General features: G+C 45.9%; 1 protein-coding gene across 1 annotated transcript in view; it reads left to right on the top strand.

Moving 5' to 3' along the window:
* Positions 1-2306: 2306 nt before the first annotated feature.
* LOC147668727 (MFS-type transporter SLC18B1-like) overlaps positions 2307-21681 on the top strand; it is a 1155733-nt gene continuing 1136358 nt past the window's right edge. Inside the window, exon 1 of the mRNA XM_086948472.1 lies at positions 2307-2467. Within this exon, the coding sequence (XP_086804598.1) occupies positions 2425-2467 (43 nt within the window). The 5' untranslated portion in view covers positions 2307-2424. The remainder of the gene's footprint in view (positions 2468-21681) is intronic.

The following is a 21681-nucleotide window of genomic DNA, read 5'->3' as shown; positions in this document are numbered from 1 at the left end:
TGGGTGGTAATGGGTGAATGTTAGCTAGCCAATGGCATACCTTGTTTTTAAGCGCCCGGAAAGGTTCTAAAGATGACGGGGCCAATTCCGGTACCCCTGTCAAAACGATCACATAGCAACAGGAGTCTGGCGGTAAATTGATATTTCGACGCTTCTGGTTCTTAGCAGGATGGGTTGAATCCGATTTTGGAGGGGGGGCAGTGTGTCTATTCATCTTAGTTTGGTTAGTGGGCTCAGCTAGTGCGTGGGGCTGGACACTCCCCTTTTTGGACTCAGGATTGGGGCAGGTTGGCAGTGGAGTCTTAGGTGTGTTATTCTTTGCTACTGCTGGTCGTTTGTTAACTTGTTGGGGGTTACTAGCTGGGGCAATTGCATGGGTTGCCCTATTAGCACGGTGTGTTGCCTGAGGTCTTAAGTCCTTGTGTAACTCCTGAAGCAGTTTTTCTATTCCATGAAGCCTAGCTTCTAAAGGAGCAAGTAGGGTTTTAATAATATTAGTCAGGGCGTGGGCTAAGGGCTCATCCCCACCAGCTGTGCCTCCTGATCTATCGGCTCCCGACCTGTCAACTATAGGGCTATCTTCAAGGATGACAGCCATGGTGTTATCCAAAATAGTGTCATCGAGTATACTCAATGGTAATCGTAAGGCCTCGGGTTGGGTCTCTTCTATCCCAGTGTTACTCCCATTGGATTCTCTATTAAGTTCCCTCACCTCTTCTATGCTGTCTCTCTCACTAGTGGAAATGCCAGTGCTTCCGAGTTTTACTACACTGGCATTCTTGGTGTTGGGGATAATGGTCTTGGGCTGCCTACATTTGGGGATAGCCCCCTCCGGCTTCCCCCTCTTTTGAATAGTGGAGTTCTCGTTTTTGGGATCAGCCAAAGTGGCTGTTGGGCTAGAGTCAGGTTGGGTTTGGGACAGGGCCTGGGCGTCAGGAGGTATAAGGTCTAGTGCTGCTGACTGGCTACAGGTAACATTATGGAGCTCAGCATGGATCAGTGCAGAATTAGTAATGCTTAAGGAGGTGTTGGGGGTACGCACAGAACCAATATGGCCCAAGAATGACCTTTTTGCTGCTACTAGTTCTTGGGAAACCCTTCTTTCCATCAATACGATTCCTTGGTCTATTAAAGAGTTAGTGCGGACTATAAAGTCATTAGTCAAAGGTTATTCACATTTTGCTTCTATAAATCACAGCAGCATACACCATTGGGGAATCGGTCTTCCCACTTCATCCATTGCCTCTTGTAGACTGAGTGACAGCACTTACTCTAATTACATGAGAACAGTCGCCTGAAAAAGGAGCGCCATGCAATGCCCGGACACTTGTATTATTATATGTTTTCATATTGTTTTCCCTTTTTTTGCATACTGCACCCTTGCACAAAAACACAGTGAGTTTGCCTAGGCCTGGCCTATTGACTTTGCCAATGCTTGCTATACGAATGTCCTCCTCTGCTAGATCTACTATCCATCTCCCTAAACAAAGCATTAAACAATGGCACTAGAATGGCAGTAAGGCTACAGCAACTCATTCGGTTCTGCCCCCCAGCCTGCCCTCTCCACTTTATTTGTGTGTCTGCTCGCTCTGCTGGTCCTGCTTTCTAATTTCACCAAACAAATCAGTAAATATTATACTAGGGTGGCTTTAGGATGTACCAGAATCTACTCATTTCCGGTTCGCGTCCTTATATTTCAGTTTACTTACTTTGCTGGTCCTGCTCCCTACCTTCACTAACAAACATTGCAATGCAATCGGTCTCGCATTTGCTACAGTTGCAGCTGATGGCGTTAAAAATGACAATGTTTTTTACTAGTGCTTTTATATACCCATGGATAGCGCTGTGCAAATATAATTACTCCACTGAAAATAAAACAAGTAAAAAACATTGCCATTTTCAATGCCAACAGCTCTAAGTTTAACAAATGCAGACCTATCGCAAAGCAAATGCTTGCTTACCTATCTGTTTCGCTAATGGGAAACACTTTTAATATGTTGCCAAGACTTTGTGTAATTAAAAGTAAAAATATCTCATAAAGTGATCCAGGTGGGTGTCACCATGCTTAATTAATATAAGTACGTGTTTACACGATGTACACATGTATAATAACTAAGTAGTTAGTACAAATCAATTAACGTTTAATTTGAAGAAGAGCGCACATTTCGAACATCTCATATAGTGAATTATGACTATTGCCTGCGATTGAACCCGAGGCAGTCCTGCTTTCAGTGCTGCCCTCTGCTGGGACTTAGGCGGTAGTTTTCGTGTCCGAGCTGCAGGCTGTCCTGTCTAAGTGAAGGTTCCAAGAGGGGAGGAGTTGTTGTGCAGCCGGGAGAGGGTGAAAAACGGCGTCTTCGCATTCTCCGCACCCCCAGGAAAAGGCATCCGAACGCTCCTCGCCGTCCCTGCAGACCTGTTGCCATGGATGATGCGGAAACAGGCCCCGAAACAGGCGACCTCGCAGGTAAAATCCGGGAATCATTTTTGAGCAAGCGTGCACCTGAGCGCCCGTACGTTTCATGTATTCCTCCTCTACTGTCACTGTACGGTTTCGTAACCGCAGTGTTGCATCAGTAGTATAGCAGCAAGTTGTCGAGAGAAGGGCATCTGAACTGGCCATATCATATTCATAGCTGCCAAGATTTCACACTGCATATGCAGTGGCATAACGACACTTGAAGGGGCCCCCCTGCAAAGTACATGGAAGGGAGCCCCCTCCCAGCGGCCCAGCCCACCACCCACCTCTTTCCCCACCACCCAAAAATCTGTTATATTTTTATTTGAAACCGCCAACATTTCATGGAATGCCTCTCATTCAAAGCTTTAATAAGAAAGTGGGAAATACTCTTAACCCCTTCGCTGCGGCGGCTATTCCGCCGCAGCACTAAGGGGGCGGGGGGCCGCGCGGCGCACCCATGCTGGTGACGGAACCGCTCCGTCACCAGCGTCGGTTGAGCTGTGCTCATGACGGAGCGGTTCCGTCACGGCCCCGCCATCTCAATGGAACGCCCAGCACAGGTGCGAAATCCGCGCTGCGCTGGCGCGCCAAGCGGACCGTGACGGAACCGCTCCGTCATCAGCACAGCGCGACCGCGGCTGGTAACGGAAAGGTTCCGTCACCAGCAGGAGAGGGGTTAATATATAAACTACACCATTTGTTACATTATTGTCAAGAGCAGATTATTACACTGAGACAACAATCAGAACAATGCCAGGGAGTGGTCCTATTCACTTAGGAACTTCTTATCGCTGAATAACAAATAACTATTTAGGATCTGAATTAGAATTTACATTGATAGACAATAACTTGAAACTTTTAAAGGCAAACCCAAACCTGTAATTTCACTGACTCGACTGACAATATGCATGAGGAGAACACAAGGTATAACTCAGGATCCTGCCAGCCCCATGAGAGATAAACTAGTGAATTATCTACATGCCACACACTTGCGACTGTCAATGGTGTGCATGATAATAGCGTGAACTGAGAAAGCAATTTTAATTTCTACAATCATGTCTTTATTAGTAAGCAGGACAAAAACATTATTAAAAGCTAAAATAAATGTGAGTGGGGGACAAAAGCACACACCGTGATTCAGGCTGACCCTCTCTATCTTGAGGGTTGTATGAGTGAGGCAGCTCTGAAAACCACACATCACTGTCAACCCCCAGCAGCTCCAAGGAAGTGATTGTCATCATTAATGTCAACTGTTGATAAAAATGCCTGGAGTGTACTTCAAGTTCAAGGAAGCCAGTCCGTGTTGTGTTCCATCATTCGAATCCAAAATATAGACTGCCTAAAATATCGAATAAAAAATATAGACAGCCCTGAATATCGAATTACTAAAATATAGACAGCCCAAAATATCGAATTTGGGGTATGAAATATCAAATTCCATAATATCGAATTTAAAATATCGATTTCCATAATATCAATTTTTTTTGTGTTATGTATGGTAGTATATGTATTAAAATTATGTATTAATTTTGAAATGTATGTTTAATTTTTTTTAAAGTAATGAATGTTATGTAATTTAATTTTTGCGTAATTTAATTCCTTAGCGGGTTGTGGGTTTATAGGGGAATAGGGTGGGAAGTAGTTTAATTATAGTAAATTAAATAATAATTTTATTTATATGTATTGATAATTAATTAATTGATAATTAAGCTTTCATTGGTAATAATTTTTATAATTTATTAATTATTTTTTATTAATTGGTAAAAAAATGTATTAATTGATTGATTGATAATTGTGTTCATTGTATTTATTTGGAGTGGGTTATCAGTTTATAGGGTAATAGGGTGGGAAGTAATTTAATTGTAATAAAGTTACAAAAAATATTTTTATTTATATGTATTGATAATTACTTGCTTGATAATTAATTATTAATTGGTTATTCATTTTTATTAGTTGGTCAATAATTTGTTTTAATTGATTAATTGTTAATTATGTTAATTGTATTATTTATTATTTGGAGCGGGTTGTGGGTTTATAGGGGGATAGTGTGGGAAGTAATTTAATTGTAATAAAGTAAATATTTATTTTTATTTATATGTATTGATAATTAATAATTAATTATTAATTGGTAATTATTTTATATTAATTAGTAATTAGTTTTTTAATTGGTAATTAATTTGTATTAATTGGTACTTCTTTTTAATTATTTTTTATTGGTATGGATAATCAATTTTATTTTATTTTAATATTAAATCATTACTTTCCCTACTGTTGCACTCTCTGGAGTGGGAATAGCAATTTTTACCCCTACGCTATCCAACGCTTTCCCTACTGTTGCACTCACTGGAGTGGGAATAGTAATTTTTACCCCTATGCTATCCAATGCTTTCCCTACTGTTGCACTCTCTGGAGTGGGAACTGTAATTTTTACCCCTCCGCTATCCAACGCTTTCCCTACTGTTGCTCTCACTGGAGTGCGAATAGTAATTTTTACCCCTACGCTATCCAAAGCTTACCCTACTGTTGCACTCATTGGAGTTGGAATAGTAATTTTTACCCCCTCTGTCCTACGCTTTTCCAGCTGTTGCACTCTTTGGAGTGTGAATAGTAATTTTTACCCCTACGCTATCTAATGTTTTCCCTACTGTTGCACTCACTGCAGTAGGAATAGTAATTTACCCTCCCGCTATCCAACACTTTCCCTACTGTTGCACTCTCTGGAGTGGGAATAGTAATTTTTACCCCCCCCCCCGCTATCCCATGCTTTACCTACTGTTGCACTCTTTGGAGTGGGAATAGTAATTTTTACTCCTACGCTACCCAACATTTTCCCTACTATTGCACTTACTGGAATGGGAATAGTAATTTTTACACCTACGCTATCCAACGCTTTCCCTACTGTTGCACTCACTGGTGTCGGAATAGTAATTTTTACCCCTACGCTATTCAACGCTTTCCTTACTATTGCTCTCACTGAAGTGGGAATAGTAATTTTTACCCTCTCGCTATTGTAATGTGCTTTATATATTCATTAGTGGGAGATTGTGAGGTCATTCAAATTGTTGTTGGGATGCGTGGATAAGCAGGAAGTGCTTAGGTATTTTTGCAAGGATGCAGTTTCAAAGGAGGAGGTTGTGATCCAAAAGGTGGATTATGGGCAGAAATACAATAATAGAGAACAGACAGACGTGGCTTAGAGAAGGCTTCACTCAGAGAGAGTAACTCCTGCAGAGGATGGCGAGTAAGGAGAAGAAAGAATAGAAAGGAAAGCGAGAACATTCACTAGTTTTAAGTCAAATTCTATGTTCCATGCATGATTTTAGGAATAGGGAGGAGGGTTTTTGAGATGCCTTGCAATCTGAGGCTATAAAACTGCAGAAAGAAACACCATTATTTGCATGAGGGATAGCATATTGCACCGTACCATTTGCCTAGCGCAACCTACTTCCATTTTGAGTATTCATGCGCTTAGCCACACAGAAAGTATGCCACACTAAGATATGTAAAAATTATTGAGTCAAACATATACACTGCAAAGAAAACTTACATGGAATCGCATAAACCACTTACTTATCGGGTTATCTCTTGATGTTAGTAAGAGAATTGGGCTGATCTGGTTCTCTCATGATCATTATAAGGCAGTGCAGGGCCAGCTGTTTGTAAACTGTAAGGCCAGAATTTTTATTGGCACGTGTGTTCGTGAGCAAAATCGTATGGATTATCTGATGTATCACGTTAGGACTACCCAACTCTTATCCATTCTTCTGAACTCAGAGTAATTCTCAGTGTGCTCTAAGCTTCAAGGTAGGGAATTCCAGAATTTTGCGGCTTCATCAGAGAATGTAGTTCCTTGTTTGGGCGTTTGGCATTGTCGATTCTGTTTGATAAATGGATTGTTTTTTGTCTTTTTAAGTAGTATTTATACATTCTGTTATGTCTTGCCATACACATTTTGTCTTAAGGGTTCTTTGTGCCAGGGGGCATGGCTATGGAGCGAATGGGGGAAGACGCGTGAGCACAGAGCTCCGCACTGCCCCGACTGAAATCCTGAAGCGGGAGGCTGTATCGAGCCCTGAAAAGCTGTACTGGTGTCCCGGAGGGCCGGGAATTGTAGTGGCAACAACATCAAGGTGCCCGGACGTCGGAGACCTGCGAATTCCCAGGTTGAGCAGTCCGCAGGACAGAGGGGCAAGATGGCGGCCATGGCGGTACAGTGACAGGAAGGAGAACAGGGTGACGATTGGGCTGCCAGTGCTGGGACACTTGAGGACGTCAGGACCCGCCTGGCAGCGATCAAACAGGCACAGTTCCTGCTTCACTGATAATTGCACATACGCAGACCGGAACCGCTCACTGGTGGTGCGGAGTGACATTGTGCAACGCTGCAAATCCAGAGGTGAGGAGGAGCAGTACGGGACCCCTAGGACAGAAGGCGCTGAGGTGGGGAAATGAGCAGGGGGCGCTCCCGCTTGCAACAGCTGCTGGGAGACCTGCAGCGCAGCTTAGCCTCGGTCCGATCTGCTGGTTGAAAGTGAGAGCCGCCATTTTAAGCGCTTTGAGCAGTAGAAGTGCAGGAGAGGCAGCGGACAGTGGACGGCATCGCTGGAGCAGCTGTAGGAGACTGGTGGCTGTGAGCTGGCAGAAAGTACCAGTGCATCCTCTTATGAGTCATACAACACTGCGCAGAGGGCAAGTGGTGGCAGGACAGCCCAGTGAGCAGTGGCTTCGCTGCATTGAGCCTAGCTGTGGCTGGAGGCACTAGTCTGGCGCTGGGGACGAGGCAGCAAGGTTGGACCCGACTGAGCCAATAAAGATAGGCTTCAGGGGTGCTCCCCAATAGCAGCAAAGTGGAAAAGAGCTTTGGAGGTGCAGAAAGAGTAGTTGCGTCTTGGGGGTTGTGCCTATGAGTGCAACCCAAAAAATAATAATCAGCTCACTGATGGCGGACTTATAGAGCAGGTGCAGTGCACCAGGAGATGCAGTGGGGGAGTTCTTGAGTGCACAGAAGACATCCACATTGAGGAAGGGCCAAAGCAAAAGTGAGGATTAAACAAGAGGAGCAGCGAACGCCCGGTAGTGCAGAGGCCGGGAAAGCGGCGGGCGCACCTTTTGGGAATCCCTGTGGTGGGCTGCCATAGCTGAAGGGACACTTGGATTGTTTCATCAAACCCTGGGGACACGTTCCCTGAGTCCACGAGAAGTAAGTATTCCCAGAGGAGCGTTGCTGAGGGGCTAGCTGGTGCTGGAGGTTGGAGGGCACTGGCTACGGAGCTTGGCATGGTCCCTAGCTGAGGGTGATTAAGACGGTGGCCCAGTGAGGTGCCTGCATGTGAGGCATGAGGGGAACAGTCTTTGTGAGGCCAGAAGTACGAAGCTTTTGCTGGTGGAGAGTGCATATCACCGGACACTGGAGAGAGACCAGCCCTGGTGCTAGACCTTGCACTGCAGATAGTAATGGGGAAACCTAGAGGAAAACAGTTGGGAGCACCTCCCGAGCAAATAGATGATACAGGAGTGCCGGATAAGCAGGGAGAACCCCCGTGGCAACCAGAAGGGATGCTGCAACAACAGGTGGATCAAATACTCAAAGCTATCACTGACACCAGGGAGGGGCTGCAACTGGACATTGCGCACGCGGCGCAGGGACTGGGATTGCTCCGAGCTGACCACGCTAAATTAGTTGACAGGGTGAAGCAAACAGAGGCGACCTTGGAGACCTTGGAACCTGCCCGAACGGCAAAGGAAGCCCAAATGACGGATGTCCAGTCCAGATTGCAGGTGCTGGAACAGAGAGTGGAGGATGCCGAGGGGAGGAACAGAAGGAACAATATTCACACAGTTGGATTGCCCAAAGGAGTGGAAGGAACCTGTATGGTGGAGTACTTGGAATCTTGGCTGAGAGCGGAGGTGGCGCCTGAAGGCCTCTCATCTTTTTATACTCTGGAATGAGCACATAGAGTCCCAGCACGCCCACTGGCATCTGGAAGACCGCGTAGACCGGTGGTGGCTAGGCTGCTTCACTATAAGGTTAGGGATCTCTTGCTACACAAGGCTCGTACTGCAGGCCCATACAAGGTGGGGAATGGGAAGGTGATGCTGTTTCCGGACTATACACTCGAAGTACAGCGCAAACGCATATTGTTCATGGAAGTTAAAAAGGCACTTCGGGAATGAAGGCCTACAATATTCCCTAAAGTATGTTCCCTGCACGGCTAAAGATAGCACTGGACGGTAAGACGCACTTCCACGATAGCCCGGAGGAAGCATGGGACTGGCTGGAACAGTACAGAGCAGGTGCTGGAGAAGCAGGGTGCGGCAGGGGAAAACCAGAGGTGGGGCAGCGACGATCGTGGTGCATCCGACGACACCGCACTGGGACAGCAAAGCCCACTGGAGCATAGACAGAGAAGAATCGCTCGGCTGCTTTGCAGGTTGTTGTGGCCATTTCACAAGAAAGCGGAACGGTAGCAGAGGGGCATCGGACTCTGAGAAGGGCTCAGTGGGAGCGTGCAACTAAGAATTAGACACAGAAAGTGTTCCTTTGCCGCATGTGACAGCTGGGACGGCGGACAAAATGGTTAATGCATAGTTCCAAGACTTGACTTTGGGGGCTGCTGAGTTGGGGAGGGCTCTTGTTCTGGTCTTGGGGCGTCTCCACGGGTAGTGAGTGACGCCTGAGTGATGGTGGTAAGAGGAGTCAATCAGGCCCGGTGAGTTAGTAACGTGGTAATCCCGCCAAACTGCCACCCCAGATGGGGCTGCCTAGCTCACTCAGGGACACAGCGCAGGCTGCTGAAGGTATAGAAAGCCGACCTTCTGAGGATCTGAGTCCACCTCCCTAAATTTGTGTGAGTGATTACCTTGGGGTTTTTACTACAGGAACAGTTTGAGTGGTAGTTTGGATGGGTACTAATGTTGTAGCGCCTGTCCTGGGGAGGGTAGTTGGGGAGGGTTCTAGGGGTTGATTGGGGTAGGTAATTCCACCAGTGCGTTTCAACTGTTTGGGGCAATGTTGAGCGAGGAATTGGTTTCTGCATGGGTTTGCTAAATGACTTGAAATGTGTTACCTGGAATGTGCAGGGGCTTCATACGATGATTAGACGCCACAAAGTACATGCTTACCTGATACAACGGGGGACCCACTTAGCCTTTCTACAAGAGATGCACATTAATAAATCTGAAGGGTTAGCACTGAAAAGTAGATGGAGGGGGGAATTATTTTACACAACTTATTCGGCATTTGCTAGGGGTGTGCTAATTTGGGTTAGGGTGGGAGTTCCGTTCCAACCAACCCAACAATTGATTGACCCAGAGGGGAGGTTTGTGATAGTGACCGGCCACCTTAATGGTACTGATGTGATGCTGGGAAGTATTTTTGTTTCTTTTTTTTGGACATTTATCAGGGAAGTTAGCACCATATTTGACGGGTTTGGCTTTGAATGGGGGAGACTTTAATTCAATTGAGGATGTAGAGATGGACAGGTCCCACCACCGCTCCCGGATGCCCCGATCCATAGACTCTCAAGGCTAGACGTGGGTGGCAGAATGGCTGGGGATTAGTGGACACCTGGCAGGAGCATCATTTGGAGGAGCGAGACTATTCTTACTGCTCCGGCATCCATGATTTGCATGTGCGGCTTGATACGGTATTGTGCACACCGGATGTACATGTCAAAGTCAGTCATAGTGAATATTTACCTAGGACAATAACGGACCATAATCTGTTACTAGTGCAGATTTTATGGGTCCAAGAGAGGGCTGTAATACCTACCTGGCGATTGAGACCGGAGGCTCTAGATGATCCAGTTTTTAGCGCAGATCTTGGAACAGGTATAACCCAATATTTTCCTGAGAATGAGGGCACGGCGACATCGGTGGCGGTTGAGTGGGACGCCTTTAACCTCATCCCTGCGGTGCAGATTTACCGCAGGTGCTGGGCCCTAATGAAAACGGGCGTGGTCATGATGGAACCGTTCCGTCATGAGCATCGAAGGGGTTAAGGCAGTAGTTAGGGGATTATGTATTGCTAAGACGGTGGGAGTGCGGAAAACGCTATTGAAAGATATAGAGATGGCAGAGCATAGGTTGTGCGAAGCTGAGAGGGCCAGTCCTGAGGACACAAGCATGCATAGGGAGGTTATGGAGGCTAGAGAAGCAGTAGCAGCTCAAGTGGAAAGACTACGCTACTTTGACTATAAGTCGTACCAGGCAAAGGTACATGCAGAGGGAGATAAGTCTTGTGCGCTGCTTGCATGGTTAGCTAATCCACATGCCCGGGGCACACCAATATTAGGATTAACTGAGCCGACTGGGAATCTGGTGTATACGCAGCAAGAGATAAATGGTCTATTTTAAGATTATTATACTGCACTTTACCGTAGCAAGCTGCGACAGGAAGGAGAAGCTGTGGAAAAGTTCCTATCTGAATTAATATTACCTAGATTGAAGCAAGAGCAAGAAGACATTCTGGGGCAGGTGATCAGGCTCGGCGAAATTAGGGGTGCGATTAAGAACATGGCATGTAACAAAACGCCGGGGGTGGATGGTCTGCCCATAGAATTTTATTCAGCATATGTCGATTGCTTAGCACCACGACTATTAGCGATGTATCAGGAAGCATGGAAAGAAGGGAGGCTACCAGCAACCATTCGTGAGGCTATTATCATCCCATTATTAAAGCCCGGGAGAGAACCGACTGATTTGTCGGCATATCACCCACTATCAATGCTACCACTGATTACAAAATACTGAGTAGAATTCTCGCTGCCAGACTCCTCCCATACATAACGCAACTGATCCATACGGACGAAGCAGGCTTAATCCCTAGGCGAAACACGTCTGTAAATGTGAGGCGATTGCTCCGTGTCTTGGAGGTGAACCACAGCTTGACCACTGAGGCTGCGGTCCTCTCAGTAGATATTAAAAAGGCTTTTGATAGATTAGAGTGGCCATTTTTATTTCAGGTAATGCGAGTAATGGGCCTAGGAGAGGGTTTTGTGAAGTGCACTCTGATCCTTTATCACACAGCGACGGCCCGAGTGCGGACGGGGGCTACAGTGTTGCTACCTTGTTCAGTGGAGCAGGGAACGAGGCTGGGGTGTTCTTTGTCTCCGCTGCTGTTTGCATTGGCAATCGATCCACTAGCGGCGCACGCCAGAACGGGGAAACATTATATTGGCCTGGACTTGAGAGGAGACATGCAGTATATCTTGCTTTATGCTGATGATTTACTCATGTATCTGGCTAACACAGCAGAATCCTTGACAGGGGTGACGATGCTGCTGCGTGGGTCCGGTGAGGCACCAGGGCTTCAGGTGAACTGGTTATAAGTCTTGCCTGTTCCCTGGAAGGCAGACGAGGAAGAAACCTCACCAAGCGGGAGGAATAAGATGGGAACTAAGCTGTTTTACCTTATCTGGGGACCCACATCTGCCATAAGCTGGAGGGTAATATAGGGAGAGCAATTAGAGGGATTAATGGGAGTGTAACATTTTGGAGCACGCTCCCAATCTCGGTGGCGGGCCGAGTGGCACTTCTGAAGATGGTGGCCTTGCTTTGGTTGTTGTACTACTTCAGGACGCTACCAATTTGGATACCAGGCTCGTTCTTCAATAGGCTCCGATCCTTAGTGGGGAAATTTATATGGGGGAACGGCAGACGTCGAGTGGCCTTGACCACGATGATGCGACCCAGAGCGGAAGGGGGATGGGCGGTCCTGGACTCTGAACAATACTGTTTGGCAGCCAGCTGCAGTTGTTTAGCCAGGCAGTGTCAAGGGAATTCAGGGGCCCAGACAGGCCGGAGGGCCGGTGGATACCTCGTCACGTCTTATCATTTATTATACTTGGTCAGCGATTGCGGCTCAACACATTAACGCATGAAGAGCAGACGCTGAGATTATGTTGTAACCGTAGTCAAAGAGAAGTGGGGTTCTACGGCCATATGCGCCGGAGATTCCACTGGGCATTTGCACAGAGCTTCCACATGGGGGAGATTGGTCTGCATTAGCTGCATGGGAAGAACAGGGAGTGCAAATGATAGGGGACCTGTATGAAGAGGGTGTACTTTTGCCTTACCAGATATTGCTAGACCGCTGCGACCTACCCAGGGGTGATTTCTTGCTGCATTCAGCCCTAACAACGGCAATCCAATCGTTTAGCTGAGCCGCAGACATCTCTAATGTGCCAGTATATAGTGATGGCGGCAGGGACCTTTAAGGCAATAACACGTTTAAACAGAAGGATGGGGGAGGAAGGGAGGCAGCCGTTAAGTGAATTACAAGGGAAATGGGAAGCAGACCTGGCTAAAGAAATTCCTGACACGGCGTGGTCCAGAATAGTAGAGAGGGCGTGGAAGAGTACGCGCAAAGCCAAGTTTCAGCGAATTAATTTCTATATATTGCACAGGGGGTACTTGACTCTGGCGCGAATTGATAAATATTTTAATGTAGACTCAGCCAGATGCCCACGATGCAACTCACAAGAAGAAGAATGTATTCACATGATGTGGAGTTGCTCGCAATTAGGAACATATTGGGAGGAAGTGGTTAATATATTATGCGGGGTGACGGACAGCCAGATAGACCTAAACATGGGCACATGCATGCTACATTGGTTTCCCCATACGAACAAGACAAAAGACACAAATAAGTTCCTGGACTTAGGGCTGATCCTAGCTAAAAGGGAATTAACGAAGAATTGGAAATCCAGGCAAGGACCCAGCATTGAGCACTGGAAGGTAGAGTTAACCAGGTGGGCAGCAAGCAAGAGCAGGGTACGGTTTCAGCTAGCTAGGAAATCTAATTGCGAGAAGGTATTGGAAGCTGCCCAAGCATGGGAAGCTTTGGTGGCATTGTTGCAGACACCTGAGTCAGAGTCGGATGGGGAGTCAATAGATACCCCGGCGGGGACGCCATGAATAGGAAGACCATATAGGGGTACCTCACCATTCCAGGAGACACTGTAGCGGAATCAGGAAAGACGCCGGCTAGGTTAGTCAACCCAGTATGAGAGGGAGCTATATGCCCTGGGCCAATTTACATACTGTATGACTTAAGAAGGACAGTAATATCGAACACACCGGTGGAGAGGGTTAGGGAGGGTCAAAGGGGAGGGTATGTTTTGCAACTGAATGGGTGCCTTGACTGAACGAACTGATGGTACGTGGACACACAAAGAGAACGCACCTGACTAAAACTGTACATTAGGTAATGTGTATCACAAGGGGATAAATATGCGGAGAAACTGTCGGACATTGGAATTGAGTATTGTCTATATGCCATAGCCAAACATGTGAATTTAAGAAATCAAGAAGTGTACCACTGCACTGTTATGAGGCCAATGTAAGTTTGTTGGGTGAAAATCAATAAAACATATTTTTAAAAAAGGGTTCTTTGTGCCAGCTTTCGTGACGTGTTGAAGTTTTTCTTTTTTATCTTTTTTAAGACTTCATTTATCCAAAGGTCTTTCTTTTTCTTTTTCTTTTGCTTTGAAGTTCTTTTTGGGATTAGTTCGTCAACGGCTTTGGTCTTCAATTCAAAGAGTTTCTCTACTGAGTTTAATGTTTCTAATTGTGTGTGGTTAGCTAAGACCCCAACTCTTGCGTATTTACGTCTTTATTTTGTTTGAAATTTTGAGTGAAAAGTGATGATGTGATTGTCAGTCAATCTGACTGTTCAAACGTTTTGAATGACAGTTAGCTCCCGTATGGAGAAGAGGAGACAATGTCATCCAATCTATGATCAGCATTGTGCGTAGGTCCGGAGAGGATCTGTTTCTAAACTGTGTGTTTAACGCTGATGCAGTGGCATTTGGCTGAGGCATATTTGGTTTTTCGAACCCAATGTTAATTCATTGAGTACACATATATTGAGAGTTTGGTTCACAGATGTGATACAGTGTCCATGAAAGCATCTGTAAAGGCTTCGTCATCGGGGAGTGGTCTGCAGAGCAAGAGTAAGTTGGATGTGAAAATGGAGCTGAGCTTGCATTTAGTAAGAGGAGCTTCACAATCATGCATTGTCACCTCTTCCTTCTTGGTGACTGTTATTGTATCATTTAAGATACTAGACGGCCTGTCTCATTTCTTTCCTTGTTGGTTGTGTGTAATTGCTTGATAACCAGTTGGGTTAGCTTCATGAAGTATTGTAATCATATATTTTCCCTACCAGGCTTCTGCGATGAATAGAATGTCTAGTTCTGTACCTATCAGTGGATCAAACATGTTGTATTTGTTTTTGAACAGCATACAGTTTAGATGGAGGTGGTTTCTTTTGCAGAAGGAGGATTTTATATCTGGGTTGCCTTTATTGTCATCCAATGAGTTTATAGTTGTTGTGGCACTATTGTTGAACAAGATTTGTTCCTCATGTTTATGAGAATGTGAGGAAGTAGGTATAATGCATCTACTGAAAGTGGTAGCATTGTGGCTTTCCTTGTAATCTGTGTCCTGGGGAAACAGGCTTATTAGAGATTTGATGCATCTTTTGCGGGAGGATGAGTGTGCCTCAGAGAGTGTTTGTGAAATTGGTGTTGGTGTAAGCTTAGGCTTTGACGTTGTGTTGCAATTGAGTTGATGCTCACTGCACCACCAGGATTCAAGCAAGCGGGCCGATGACGGCTTAAATGCCAGAAACCGGTCCCCGGAAGCTTGTCTCCTTTCCGGTGAAGAATTGGCTTGGTAGTTTGGACTGCCCTGTTCCCATGAGGCATTGGGTCAGACTAATTTGCATATAGCCAGGTTCTGAACTGGGGTGATGCAGTGAGCTAAATAACGGTGATGGATTCAGCCCTGATCTCTTGACTGGGTAAGAGTGGTCTGCTTAATTCAGACACTCTGTTCATCACCACCCCCTTTTTTGAATCGTTTTTGGCCACTATTGGTGTGGCAGGGTATACTCAGACATGAGTCCCTTGCTCACTGCACCACCAGGATTCAAGCAAGCCGGGCCGACGACGGCTGAAATGCCAGAAACCGGTCCCCGGAAGCTTGTCTCCATTCCGGTGAAGAATTGGCTTGGTAGTTTGGTCTGCCCTGTTCCCATGAGGCACTGGGTCAGACTAATTTGCATATAGCCAGGTTCTGAACTGGGGTTATGCAGTGAGCTAAATAACGGTGATGGATTCAGCCCTGATCTCTTGACTGGGTAAGAGTGGTCTGCTTAATTCAGACACTCTGTTCATCACCACCCCCTTTTTTGAATCGTTTTTTGCCACTATTGGTGTGGCAGGGTATACTCAGACATGAGTCCCTTGCTCATTGCACCACCAGGATTCAAGCAAGCCGGGCTGACGACGGCTGAAATGCCAGAAACCGGTCCTCGGAAGCTTGTCTCCTTTCCGGTGAAGAATTGGCTTGGTAGTTTGGTCTACCCTGTTCCCATGAGGCACTGGGTCAGACTAATTTACATATAGCCAGGTTCTGAACCGGGGTGATGCAGTGAGATAAATAACGGTGATGGATTCAGCCCTGATCTCTTGACTGGGTAAGAGTGGTCTGCTTAATTCAGACACTCTGTTCATCACCACCCCCTTTTTTGAATCAATCGTAAATACCATGCAGCATGGCGCTGGCTTTGCGCCGCCGCTGCGTCACAAAATTGATGCAACAGCGGTGTAAAAGAGGCACAAGAGGCTTGTAAATCTGACCCTAAGACCGCAGCACCTGCTGCATCCCTTACCTCATTGATTGCTATGGAGAGAGACTCAGGGGTCCATGACCCCAGAGGAACAGGATGTGGCATAACGGAGAGGCCGACTTTGGAACTGGTGAGCAAGATTCGAGTCTCGGCATCAGCTCAACATCCTGTGATTCTAGACAAATAACTTAATCTCCCTGTGCCTAACACAATGTTATTGTGTCCTTGTGTCACTGAAGTGCTTCTATAAAGCACTTCAGTGTCTTAAGGTCGAGTTTGTGCTATGTAAAACTGCAACAAAAAAGCCTGTAGAATTCTGCAAGCCATTATCACTAATACGAATTCCCTTTTAAGAGAGCTGCAAATCTATTCTCCTAGCACGTTGATAACTACAGCGGTGCCCAAACACCAGGGACCTGGTTCATTAAACTGCCGAATCACAGCACCAAATTATGTATATTATGCTTGTATTTGCTCTATTTTCTTTTGTGATGGACTGTCCTATTTTTCCAGTGACGCCATCAAAACATTGGACCCTGACATACGTCCTTAAATGTCGTTGGTGCTAATAAGACAATCAATTTTTTCTGGGACTAGGTACTCTACAGGCAAAAAATCAGCTTCAAAACACTGCTGATCGATGGGCCACTGATTCGTTGCCCGTCCCGATTTCGGTGCCCCGTTGCAGACTTACTCGGGATGAAAATGAGGCAATGAAGTTACTGCTGCCGTAACGCACCACTCAGAAAACTTTAGATATCTCATTTGGCAGCACATTTCTCTATTTTTTTTTTATCCATCAGAGTTATCATGTTTTCTGGGTTCATGCGTAACATGCAAATCTGATTCCATGTTTTTGCTTTATGTTCTGGGGTTTACAGTTCCGTTTCTCTGATTTTCAAATGAGGACTATAAGTCCCAGAATGCCAATCCATACACAGGATAGAATGATCTTCTCACTCGTGGACCGCGACAACTTGAGATCTTTGCCTCATCCCAAGTAAACGTGATGTGTATGCTTGCAGGGTGCGAACTATGGCTAGTGTATTACACCTTATTGTGCTTCAGGCATGCGAAAATTAAACTTGGTGTGATTTTGGTTGGTGTTGTCTAGTTTTTTCACACGTTATGAATGTGTAAATGTAAATAATGTTTGAGGGTAAACCATTTTTGGTATGTTTTTTTTTTTTTTTTGCAGTGTAGACATACGCAAGTGTCTGATGTGATGGCATGTGTTTTGTACTGCTTGTTATCATGCCCGGCTCCAGGAATATTTATTTGGGTGGGCCGAAGGTACTTTCGGGTGGGCCACTGCTGGCCCGATTTATCGCTTATATATCTAGCCAGGCCTGCTTCTGGGCCCTCCTTTCTCTCCTTAGTCTTACAAGGCACCGTAAAACGCACTCTTTTCCAAGTCTCTTTCTAAATGTTATCACTTTCAAAAAGTGCTTTTATTCCATGTAATGTCCCTTTGATGGGAAGGGGAGGTTTCTAAGGTGGGAGTATCAAGCAAGTGGCACTACTCGGACTCCCTCTGTGCGAGCCTTCAGGGAGAAACCCTCTTCATTACTACCTCCACCTTACCCCTGACTCTGCAGCGCACTCCCTTAAAGGCTTGATTATCCACTTTTTTACCATCCCCCTCCATTACAGCTTATCTCACAGCTGACCTTGGGCCCCAGCCCCATATAAGCCACCATACAGTTCCACTTTCATTATTCCCAGTTATAAATAATAGCAAAATCACCTTCAAACTTGAAACATTAAATATAGCAGTAAATTTAATTAGCATGCATGTTAAAGTATGCTCCACAGTTGTCCTAATCGATCGGCTTTAGTGCTGGTGCAAAAGTCTTGTTGACCTCTTTTTTTACCTCTTTGTCTGTAGATAACTCAACTTCCACCCTCCAAAAGTGCCCTTCATCTCTCCGTAGCCACTCCCCCTCTTGGCCTCAGACTCCCTAACTTCCACCCTCCACCAGTGCCCCTCATCTCTCCGTAGCTCCCTCACACCCCAAGACCTCCTCCTCAGATTCCCTCACTGCCACACTTCACCAGCTCCTCTCATTGCTCTGTAGTTCTCCCCACCCTGTGACCTCCTCCTCAGATTCCCTCACTGCCACCCTCCACCTGTGCCCCTCATCTCTCTGTAGTTCCCCCTTCCTTTTTAAAATTATATTGATTATGCTTATGTTCTGTAATTGTTCTTTAAATTTGTGGTCCTCAGTTGAGTACCAAAGCAAATAAAAACTTTTTTACTTTGACTTGACTGTAGTTCCCCCACCCCATGACCTCCGCCTCAAATTTCCTCAATGCTCCCTCCACCAGTGCCTCTCAACCCTCTGTAGTTCTCCATCACCCCGTGACCTCCTCCTCGGCTTCCCTCACTGCTCCCTCCAAAAGTGCCCCTCAACTCTCTGTAGTTCTCCTCCCCCTGTGACCTCCAGCGCCCCACATCTCTTTAGCCCCCACCCCATGACCTCCTCCTCGGATTCACTCACTACCACCCTCCACCAGTGCTCCTCATCTTGCCGTTGCCCCTCTCTCATATCCATTCCATTTGTTGCATAGCGCTACTCATATGAGTGTAGTGTGTCACAGAACTTTACATAACAGCACACTTTAAACAGAGACAATAAATCGGTCCACTGGGAATGTCACATAAGCCAATGAGGATTACAAGGTGTAGAAATCACGTCATCCACACAGGTGGGCAGTATATTTTACGAGGGTTTGGTCTGGAGAAGCACACACTCAGGATTTAAAGAGTACTCCAGTGGTTGGTGGTCGGCTTTACTGATAAAAAGGTATAACTGCCCAAACAAACTCTCTTTAGTAAAATTAGAATGTTGAAAGAATGGAGTAGTTCTAACTATATCACAACACAAAAAAGTGAAGTTTGTATGCAGCTCTTTAATGACAGTTCATTGGTCACTGTCCTATGTTAGGATAGTAACTTCTGAACTTCAAGTAACACAAGGATATCTGTGACAGAGGTAGTAACCCACTGAGCTATTCCCATGAAATTCAGTTTATCTGCATTTTAAAACTACCAACAGACAAATGGTTGCTCTGCAGCAGAATCGTAAATCACCAGTTATCTGAACAGTTTTTATTGATGTTGTAGATCAGTGGCAGATGTACTGCTCGGGCCAAGGATCATGTTTGGGTGGGCCAGGCTCATGTTTGGGTGGGCCTGGGTGGGCCAGGCTCATGTTTGGGTGGGCCTGGCCCACCCAGCCCACCCTCTAGAAACGGGCCTGCTTGTTATACAAACGTTGCATCCCTTCCCTCCCCAAGGCATTGTGCTGTCCTGTGTCACCGAGATCTCATACTCGCCTTACCTCTGCCCTGTTTTATTCAAGTGTTATCTGATCTTCTATTCATGTGTTGCCAGTGGGAGTGGATTTAGGAGGCCTGATACTGCCGGGAAGAGCTGAACAGAGCCCTGCCCCTTTCTCTCTTGAGGAATGCTTTGTAAGAACCTCTGGTGCTGAGATGTAGGCTTAAAAGGTCCATGGAGCCCAAACAGAAGTTCAACTTATGGACACCAAGGCCACACCATGTCATGCTTAACAGGCAGTGAATGGGGAGAGAGTGTGCTATTAAGGTCAGAGCTGGCGATTTCGGAATTAGGGATTCCGATTGGAGACTCTGCATCCACTCAACACATCTTGTGCTTCTGGGCAAATCACGTAATGTCCCCGTGGCTAAACAATATGACTATGACCCATCCTTCACATGCATTCCGGTCCCAGAGAAGAAAAGCGCATTGTTTCCTCTTCATTCCCATACATAGCATTTGCTGATATTTTTGTAGACGAATAAAATGACTTTTGTTTATGAGCTGCACTAGTGCCAGTAGGACAGTTTCCTAAATTTGTCAAACATTCATCTGTTGAGGGAAGACAGCATTAGCAAAGCCATTGGACTTGGCGGGCCAATGTGATGGTTAACATTTTTCTGTGTTTTTTTTTTTTATTATCACAAGCATATGCAAAAAAATAACAAGCATTGGCGAAGCCAATAGGCCTTCACCTATGAGAGCTGTTGGCAATGTTTTGTAGCCATGCTAAAACTAATTTAGGAAAGCGCTTTGAAGTAGCCAGTGCTAATGTACGTTTTATTTTTTTAAACATTGAAACATGCATTAGCACTGGATGCATCATAGTCTTTTTTTAGGTCGAGCGTGAGCCATCACACAAGCGCTGCTCTGCGAAGAGCTGTGGTAGTTCAGTACGAAGAGAAGATTCGCCTGCTCCCCTGCCCTTATTTTTCATTGACTTGTGTGTTTGTCCTTTGTAAATGCTGTCTTCTGATTCATTATGAGGCTTGTTAGTCCCTCCTTTATACAGCCAAATAGTAATTTGTATCCTCCCATGGCTAATGGCCCCTTTACTTAGTTGCTACATGAGGCCGGTACTATTTCCTTTTGGAGCCGGAGCCCGCCGCAGGAGACTGACCAGGTAAATGTGGAGTGTGTAGAGAGGCACATGTAGCGTCACCCAGCCTTTCAAACAAAATGGGGCGATGTGGGGTCTAGAACCACGCAACACACCATCTTTTAGTACCTTCTACCCCCCTCCTGTTGTCATGCCTTCTCCACCCCTCCACCCTCCCTCCCGTTGTCCATGCCATCTCCTCTCCAGCCCCGCACGCCCTCTAGTCTGTGCCATCTTCCCCCGCCCTCCCTACCGATGTCCGTGCCTTCTTCCAGCCATCTGCCCTCCCTCCCGTTGTCTGTGATGCCAAGTTGCCAACCATTTGTAATGTGGTAGGTCTCGCATAAATGTCCCCATGGCTAAAAATATGACTATGACCCATCCTTCACATGCATTCCGGTCCCAGAGAAGAAAAGCGCATTGTTTCCTCTTCATTCCCATACATAGCATTTGCTGATATTTTTGTAGACGAATAAAGTGACTTTTGTTTATGAGCTGCACTAGTGCCAGTAGGACGGTTTCCTAAATTTGTCAAACATTCATCTGTTGAGGGAAGACAGCATTAGCAAAGCCATTAGACTTGGCGGGCCAATGTGATGGTTAACATTTTTCTGTGGTTTTTTTTTTTATTATCACAAGCATATGCAAAAAAATAACAAGCATTGGCGAAGCCAATAGGCCTTCACCTATGAGAGCTGTTGGCAATGTTTTGTAGCCATGCTAAAACTAATTTAGGAAAGCGCTTTGAAGTAACCAGTGCTAATGCACGTTTTATTTTTTGAAACATTGAAACATGCATTAGCGCTGGATGCATCATAGTCTTTTTTTAGGTCGAGCGTGAGCCATCACACAAGTGCTGCTCTGCAAAGAGCTGTGGTAGTTCAGTACGGAGAGAAGTTTCGCCTGCTCCCCTGCCCTTATTTTTCATTGACTTGTGTGTTTGTCCTTTGTAAATGCTGTCTTCTGATTCATTATGAGGCTTGTTAGTCCCTCCTTTATACAGCCAAATCGTAATTTGTATCCTCCCATGGCTACTGCCCCTTTACTTAGTTGCTACATGGGGCCTGTACTATTTCCTTTTGGAGCCGGAGCCCGCCGCAGGAGACTGACCAGGTAAATGTGGAGTGTGTAGAGAGGCACAT

The sequence above is a fragment of the Lissotriton vulgaris genome, unplaced genomic scaffold (assembly GCF_964263255.1).
Source record: "Lissotriton vulgaris unplaced genomic scaffold, aLisVul1.2 SCAFFOLD_386, whole genome shotgun sequence".
NCBI classification, from domain to species: Eukaryota; Metazoa; Chordata; class Amphibia; order Caudata; family Salamandridae; genus Lissotriton; species Lissotriton vulgaris.
Note: the sequence above shows the minus strand (reverse complement) of the source record. Positions and strands in the feature narration are given on the sequence as shown.